The sequence below is a fragment of the Trachymyrmex septentrionalis genome, unplaced genomic scaffold (assembly GCF_001594115.1).
Source record: "Trachymyrmex septentrionalis isolate Tsep2-gDNA-1 unplaced genomic scaffold, Tsep1.0 scaffold66, whole genome shotgun sequence".
Lineage (NCBI taxonomy): Eukaryota > Metazoa > Arthropoda > Insecta > Hymenoptera > Formicidae > Trachymyrmex > Trachymyrmex septentrionalis.
The window spans coordinates 1,814,259-1,823,205 of NW_017305843.1; the positions used below are offsets into that span (position 1 = coordinate 1,814,259).

Below are 8,947 nucleotides of genomic sequence, written 5' to 3' on the forward strand. Positions count from 1 at the left end.
CTTCTTGAATAAATTTTGATTTTAATCACATTTCATTTTCATTATTGCTTTCATATTGCTACGCATCTTTGTTTTGTATGTATTGGAAGTACAATTACATTTTTGGTATGCCAATATCATAAAATTTTTTGCTATATAAATAAATCAAATATAAATAAAAAAAAATGAAAAGCAAAATAGGATAATGAGAATGCGGCGCGGTACTTATTATTAGTTTTTTCTATTGTACGCAAATTGGTAATGTGCACAACACATTTTAGTTAACATAATTAAATCCATCGGACGTTTCAGTTACGCCTGGAATCATCTTCATCGAAAATAAAAATTAATACTATATAATTTCACTTTTGAATAGAAGATAGATCATTAATCAATTACCAATTTCAAAGATAGAATTCTTCACTGTGGTTAGAAAATAATATAAAGAAAACTAAAGACGAGGCAAATATATAGCCTCTGATTTATTTAAATTTGCAATACAGATTTTATTATAAATCGAATTGATTTGATAACCAAAACATAATTTATTTGAAAAGTTCAAGAATGTGTGAACAAAGAAAACTTTGATATAAATGTAAAAGTCTACAGTGATATAGTGAGAATAAGTGTCAAATAATAAAATTATAACTGACTTATGCCCGTTTCTACCAATGCAGATTAACTTCAATCTTGGCTCAATTCTTTATCTTTTTCTAATTCTTAAAGTTAAACCGAGATTAAAATTAACTACATTGGTAGAAACGGGTATTAATCGAATATCAAAGATAAAATGCTAACTAATAACCCCCGTTTTCAACCGAGGAATTTGGACAAAATTATTTTTATTGGACATCATGTCTACTTTTGATCGAAGTATTTCATTCTTCTTATTTTATGTAACTGTCTTAACACATTTTGACATTTGAATTTTATATCAATTGATACATTACCACTGATAGGTTTTTTTATATATTTCATTATATGTGATATTCTAATTGATTCATTAATTTAATAATCTATTTTTGCTTTATACACTGAAGGCTTTGTAAGCCCGAAACGTTTGTAATTTTATATTATTTTATTAATTGTATTTAGATTATTATATAGTATTTACATTCTTATGTTAATTGTATTAATTTAAAGTAAGTCTAATTATAAGCTCGAAATTTGTTTAACTTGTATAAAAGTTATTCACACAGCAATGTAAAAAAACGTGAAAATAATAATAAATAAACAAAATACATACAAAAATAACAATAAATATAGGACGCGTTATACTATTAATTAGCGCATTAAATATTGCGCTGCACTCTCATCAGCTTATTTTGTTTTTAATTTTTATTTCAGTATCGAGAGTTTTTTCACTTTTTTCTTTTTTTTTGTAAATTTTGAATAAATATTTATATTAATGAGAATTTGAAAATATTTATAAAATTTTGTTTATTTTGATTCTTTATATTGGCATATCAAGAAATATAATGAAACAATTGAAATATTTCTTTTGCATTAAAAAATCTTTAGGACCTGTAGGCGTCGCTGCTGCAGCTGCCATTGTGTCAGCCAAGAAGCGAAAACGACCTCACAGTTTTGAAACTAATCCCAGTATCAGAAAGAGACAACAAAACAGGCTTTTAAGAAAGCTTAGAGTAAGTGAAACTCCTACGTGAATAATTTAGGCTTTGAAGAATATAAATCAAAAGAATATTTAAAATATCTATAAAGCCAACACTGGAAGGGCATGCATGTGTATATATAAAGTTATTCTCGTATTACAATTACAGAAACATTTCGATCCACAATTTGGTTCCTCAGTATATTTAAAATTCAAATATAATAAAAATATAAACAATACAGTAAAAGTCACATAAAATATGAAGGAAGTGCAGTAATCAAATTTAGTAAGAACCGTGCAAACTATCTGTGTCTTATGTTTATTTTTAGTACTCAATTCTGTATGACAGTTCTTATCAAATTTGATTATTATGCTTCATATTTTATACAATTTTTAGTATTATATTATAAGAATAAGTCAAATGGAAGATCAAAACATATTTACATTGTCATATGAGAATAAATTTATGTATATGTCACAGTCAGAGTGCTAACTTTAGTAAATGTATACATTGACTACAACAGATTACAGTAAGTGTACATATTTACCAAGTTAACACTTTGACTGTAATGTAAATATACATGTATATAGACATGATATACACATACTGATATATGTGATTGACATGTGTATATCCATGGTATTATAGTATTGGTTCCTACAAGTATTTTTTATATTCTTTTGATTTAAATTCTCTTATAATTTATTAATATCATATTTTCATTATTACTTGCATTCTTGTATTTCTACGTATATATTTATTCTAGCACAGTGGCATATTTTAGAATTTTACAATATCATTATCGAACTGTTTACAGCAAACTATTGACGAATTTGCTACCCGAGTTGGACAACAAGCGGTAGTATTAGTGGCTACGCCAGGCAAACCAAATAGTAGTTACAAAGTCTTTGGGGCAAAACCCTTAGAGGACGTAGTTAAAAATCTAAGGACCGTTATCATGGAGGAGCTGGAGAACGCACTTGCACAACAAGCGCCGCCGCCCGTGCAGGATGATCCGTCATTATTCGAATTACCACCGCTTATAATCGACGGTATACCAACTCCGGTCGAGAAGATGACACAAGCGCAACTTAGAGCGTTCATCCCATTGATGTTAAAGTATTCTACAGGCAGAGGTAAACCTGGCTGGGGAAGAGATAGTACGCGACCTCCTTGGTGGCCCAAGGAATTACCTTGGGCTAATGTCCGAATGGATGCGCGAACGGAAGACGAAAAACAAAAAGTACGTAAATTCGATAAGAATATTTTTAATTTTTAATTTTTAATTTTTTCTTTATTGTTTTATTCTGTTCCAATACCAAAATATCTTTAAATAATCATACATTTATTTCATTATTATACAACATTATTATTTTAAAATATTAAAAATATAAAATACAGAGAAAAAAAATTAAATTTTTGGAAATATATATATATGTACAAGAAATAAATTATCTTTTACTATTCTGTGTATTTGATAAAAGATATAATGAATACTTAATCGAAATACTTGATCGAATAATCTATTCCAAGAATTTATTAATTAGATGTTAAACGTATGAATTGGGACAGTGCAATCCATTACAGATCTCCTGGACTCATGCGTTACGGCAAATCGTAATAAATTGTTACAAATATCACGGAAGAGAAGATCTTCTACCGGCGTTTAGCGAAGATGACGAAAAGTCTAATACTTTAATACAACAAGCGACGCCCCATTCTTCGTCGCATCCATCATCGAGCCAGACACAAAATGGAGGAGGACAGTCGCAACAGCAACAGACGGTGGGAGTTGTTCGTCTCAACAGCGCGGATTCATCTAAGGGAAACTCTTCGCCAGCACAAATCATTGCCGCGTCTCCCACAGCTCTTGCCACTGCCACTCAGGTGGGAGTGGATGGAGTTTATAAAAAAAAAATAGAATTTTTTAAACAGATCCAGGATGACATGAAACAATATGAATTTTAGATCCCTATTTACTAAACAATTTTTTTTATTTTGATACTTAGAAAAATATTAACAATTTTCCTTTCTCTTTCAAACTTTCCAATATTTAGAAGCCCGATTTTCATTTATTTTTACAGTCCGCATCATATAGAAAAAAAAGAATCTAAAATTATAATCTGAAATATTCTTTACAAAATCGTATTTCTACTGATGTGTTTGGTTTCCCTTATTTGAGTTAAATTTTTTTTTTATTATACCATATATTAGATTTTAGAATTGAATATATATTAAAATATATCAAAATATATTAATTTGTATAATTTGTATTTAGTAATGGAACATTTATAAAAAAATTAAAGTCATTTACATTTAAAAATTAAAATTCTAGTTAGAGAACTCATATTATAATAATGTTCCTCGATTCAAAGCTGCATTTAAGAGCATTATTCACTGTCATTTTTAAGCACAAAGTAACATACTATACAGTCATAACAAAAATACTTTATCAAGAATTTGAGACAATATTTGAAAATTTGGAATTAAAAAATCGTAATTATTTTTTTTATGATTATCTTTTCTTTTGGTATTTATTTTTTTTTTATTGTTTTAGTTTTCCTAAGATTTTCATAAAATGACAGTCCATGGAGTTTTGAGATGCAGCCATGATATGAGGTGTACACAGCTTACTTATCTCTGACTTATAATTGTTTAACAGATGACAGCCCAATATCCAACAACTGTATTGCAGACAATAACCAATCCAGATGGAACAGTTTCTATCATACAGGTGGATCCTAGCACACCGATTATTACATTACCGGATGGTACAACAGCTCAAGTTCAAGGAGTTGCTACTGTAAGTTTTTTTTTTTTAATACAAATATTTAATAAAATAAAAAATCTTTGCAGATCTTTTTTTAAAAACTTTTAGAAAATATAAACGTTTTTTATAAAATGGCACGTAATGAAATCGATATGATATCCGATATAATACAATATTTATTTTACAATATACATACACGTATAAAATATATATTAAATATACTGTGTATTAATACAATTAAATCGATGTACAGTGACACATGAATTCGATCATTCTATGCATACGCATACAAAAAAAATATATACAGAAATATTAAAGGTCAATACATATGTAGATGTAAAATCAATACAAGACAGAAGTATATGTATAAACAAAGAGTTATAAATATCATATAAAGATTAATATTTATAATAGAAATGTTACGTTTTTTATACTTTTAGATCATTTTTAGAATTTTAAAGAATATATAATAAAATAGAAATTAACGCAATAGATATTAACAAAATATCAGATTATAATAATAATAAATTGTCGAACCTATACTACAGATAATACTAGACGTGATAAGTCTTAATATTTTTGAAAAAAAAATAGAAAAGGAAAATTGTTAAATGTATCCAATATTATATTGTATAATACAAGTCATGTACAATAACATCATTTTCGATTGCATTTAGATCCATACGAGTCAAGGAGATGTTCAGGCACTAGCGGAAGTAGCCGGTAGCACAGAAGGTGCTAGTGTGGCCGTCGATTTGAATACTGTCACAGAAGCGACGTTAGGTCAAGATGGCCAGATCATCCTTACTGGGGAAGACGGACACGGTAAAACAGTTTTTTATAGGCTCTGCACTGTCGCCGGCCAGGAACTACTTGAACAGTGACTCGTTTTTTATTGGTCCCGGATCTTTTTTTGCATGCTGTCTGCTATGCTCCAATCAAGAATCATATCTCTATGTGTTTATACTACTTTGTATTACGAAGTAGGATCTGGATTAGTTAATGTATTTGCCTCGTATTGTATATATATAGAGAGATCTAGAGTAATTTTATATAAATGGAGCTATGCACAGCTTAATTTGAAACTTTGTTCTTTGAGAATCCATGGTGCGCTTACATGTAATGTATAACACGGAGAATCGTGTAAAAGTATTAATTGCAAATATTTGCACGAAATGTGTATAAATTGTATAAAGTACATATTTATACATGTTCATACATTACTATTTGTTATTTTACTTTTGAAAAATTTTAAGTAAGAGAACAGCATTTATTTATAATATAATATGCATGTAGATACTACTTCAGCGATTACATGGACGTGACACATATTTGTGTATAAAATATTATTATGTATTCTATTATATCTATATGTAAGGTTTATTGCAGTCTAGAAACTTTTACAACAAATGAAAAATGTACGTACAAATGACTGCAAAGGGAATATATCACCATTGGATTCTTAAAATTTTTAACTCAATTGCTAAAGCAATCCGCTATCGCAATTACGATGACGGAAGAAACTGTTGTAACGATTATATTTACTTTATTGAAGATTGGTTTACTGACTTTAATTAAACGAAGAGAAATAAACTTGCTGTACATAGAGTATTTTTTGTTGACGTACCATTATTTTTTATACATTATGTGTTAGCAGCCTGTGTTTAAGCTGCTTGAAATAAGTAACATATTAGTGCTAACATTTATTATATGTTTTTTGAAAGTGTCATGTGAATTGTGTGATATAAAATTTTTATTTCTGCAAACGGCTTAAACACTCGCTATCCCTCATAAACGCCTTAATTTTCTTAGATAGATATTGTATATCGATTTTACGTTAAGTTAAAGAGGCGTACCAAAGAATTATTGGGTCATAACAAGTATATTTGTTCTTTCTGAGTGCATCCTTTAATTAATTAAATGGTACTATTTCTGCGTCTTTAAATTGTTCGATATTTATGCGATTTTGCTTTTATCAGATTTCAACTGGCACACAGCGGTCTCGCAGATCTCTGTTTCATTCCTTTTGTTTTCCTTTATCCTTCAGAAACCGATATCCTCTACTTACCTTGCACTCTGTAACATATGAGTAATTTTGTTTTGATGTTTTTTTCGTTTGTGAATAATTACAGTGATTTGACAGACCGTGTTATGCCAGTTATGAAAAAATAAAAGACGCGTTAAATTAAGGATTAGTAATCCAATGGATATTCTTTTGTATCATAAACTAGTAGTTATTGATTGTTATGATAGAAATTAAAATTGTCGAATGAAGAATGCGTAGTGAGAACAACACCACTTTTTATCGTGCACAGACCGTATTGGTTCGGTTTTAGCGCTTTGCAAACAGCTTCTTGACGTTGTCGCATTGTGAGTATAATTTATCTGAGATATTTGTTTACCATTTTCTTTTATCATCTTCTAGTTTGCAATACAGATGCAATTGGCTCGTTATGAATCGATCGTGGGATGCTTATTATACGTTTGTTTCAGGATATCCTGTATCAGTCTCAGGAGTGATCACAGTGCCAGTGTCTGCCAGTATGTATCAAACTATGGTGGCCAATATACAGAGCGATGGTACGATGCAGGTGGTAACGCCAATGGTTCAAGTACCCAAAGTCGAATCAGGAAATGGAGATACCACCATCGAGGCTGTTACTATACAAGGTCATCCCATGACGATGATAAATGCCGCCGGAGAACATCAGGTTCTTCAAGTAATATCGTTAAAGGATGCCAACGTTCTGACAAAAACCATGCAGGCCGAGGTTAAGGATGAGGACAGTCAACAACAACAAACTGTGTCTAGTCCAGAATAAACACGTTAAGTGTAATCTAGTTAATCTAAAAGAATCACTCCGTACTACCTGTACATGCTATCAGTGTATCATGGTGATATACGGAAAGGATAAATGTACGAAAGAATTAGTAACGATTGGTGTTGTGTTTTTTTTTTCTCTTTGAGTCACTGTTCTGTGTAACGTATCTTGCTGATTGCGTCATTGAACAGCGGTTATATTTGAAAATAAGAATGAATGAGTGTGAAATTGATTGAATTAAGATTAGTCATATTTGTACTCAAGATACATCATAGACGCTTGAGAGTATTCACTTGCAATCCAATTTTTCGGATGTAGTATTAATTTTCAAAGAGGTCTATTGTCGTATCAGGTGAATGCGTCTGTTTTCGAAGATAATTATCTATCGCACTGTTTACTGGAAAATCGTAAATCACCGATATTTGTGTGTATTTTCCAGTATTGCGTGAGTTAAGCACATATTTTCTAGTCTTATAGCCAGGTTGATACATGGGAATACACACCAAAGACTTATTCTTTTATTAATTTGTTAATATTTTCTACGGAAACAATTTATATGAAAACGTTTATACTTAATTTCATAAATTAATCTATCATGAAGCTCGATTACTTCCACAATGACAGCAGAAATAATTCATTTAGTTTTGTTAACGGCACAGGATGATCTTTTTTTAAATTTAATGAAGGCACACAAAGCTTACCTACAGATCCCTAAAAGTAAAAACAAGAAAAACTAAAATTTTTTAATTATATTTCTAATTGACTTTCTATAAAAAAATTTATTTTTATGGACAAAAGCAAGGAGTAATTATTTAGTATAAGGGACTACTCTCTGACTCCTAATGACATATGTTGTCAAGGTTAGTGATCTTGAACAAATTTTAGTCGTCGCCCATTGTTCATTAACAAGTCGTCAACAAAAAAAGTTTATTAAAAAAAATGTGGTTTTAACGCAAAGAATTTGTTTGTAAAATAGACCTATATTCCTAGAAAAATAATCAAATATATCATCACAATTGACTGGACTAACTTTTGCAGAGAGGTAATTCATGTAATTTAATAGCTTGGTAAAATTATATAAATGGAGAACAATGTCAATTGTTTGTAAAGCAGGAAATTTGTGTTTTTGAAATGAAATATTTGTATCTTTGAAACAAAAAAAACTTATATACTTATTTAAAAATTCTTTATTTTAATAAATATTAATTACAATAATCTGGCTTTTCAGCTCATGAATCAATGGTTAACAAACAATCAAAATTAAATTGGCAGAAAAGGAATTATTGTCGAAATCGATGAGGCAAGATCATATAAGAAAAATTATATGAGAAATTATATAAGAAAATATATTACACTGTTAAAGTAGGGAATTTGTGTCGGAGCGCAGTCGTATCTAAAAGTTAGGTTTTATTGATAAACTTTCTTTGTTAGTAACTTTTTTAAGAACAACAAGCAATGATAAAAATTTATCTAAGGTCATTCCGAGTCATGATCTTGAAAACATGTCAAGATTAAGGTTATTTAGGTGGTAGTCCCCTATACTAAATAATTAATAAACAAGGCTTATATAAAGTCAAATAAATTGCCTAGTTAAACATTTGAGTTCGAAGTTCAGTCTAATCGAATCGTAAAAAAATTATCAAGATGACTTTCTTATCACTATGTAACAGTATATATAACAATACAGACATGGGCGTTTCTCATAAGCGTTTCTTGACCACTTGGAATTTTTTCTAAATAGTCAAAAAATGCCAAGAACAGGC

General features: G+C 29.6%; 1 protein-coding gene across 6 annotated transcripts in view; it reads left to right on the forward strand.

Annotated features, from left to right (window-relative positions):
- The window catches only part of LOC108753183 (DNA-binding protein P3A2), an 11,045-nt gene extending 3,099 nt beyond the window's left edge, over positions 1-7,946 (forward strand). For 3 of the 6 annotated variants that reach the window (XM_018494557.1, XM_018494556.1, XM_018494559.1), the window contains exons 3-8: positions 1,501-1,625; positions 2,410-2,835; positions 3,165-3,479; positions 4,255-4,395; positions 5,040-5,187; positions 6,856-7,946. In XM_018494557.1, the coding sequence (XP_018350059.1) occupies positions 1,501-1,625; positions 2,410-2,835; positions 3,165-3,479; positions 4,255-4,395; positions 5,040-5,187; positions 6,856-7,184 (1,484 nt within the window). In that variant the 3' untranslated portion in view covers positions 7,185-7,946. The remainder of the gene's footprint in view (positions 1-1,500; positions 1,626-2,409; positions 2,836-3,164; positions 3,480-4,254; positions 4,396-5,039; positions 5,188-6,855) is intronic. The other 3 variants (XM_018494558.1, XM_018494560.1, XM_018494561.1) reach the window with 2 other exon arrangements.
- The last annotated feature ends 1,001 nt before the right edge of the window (positions 7,947-8,947 follow it).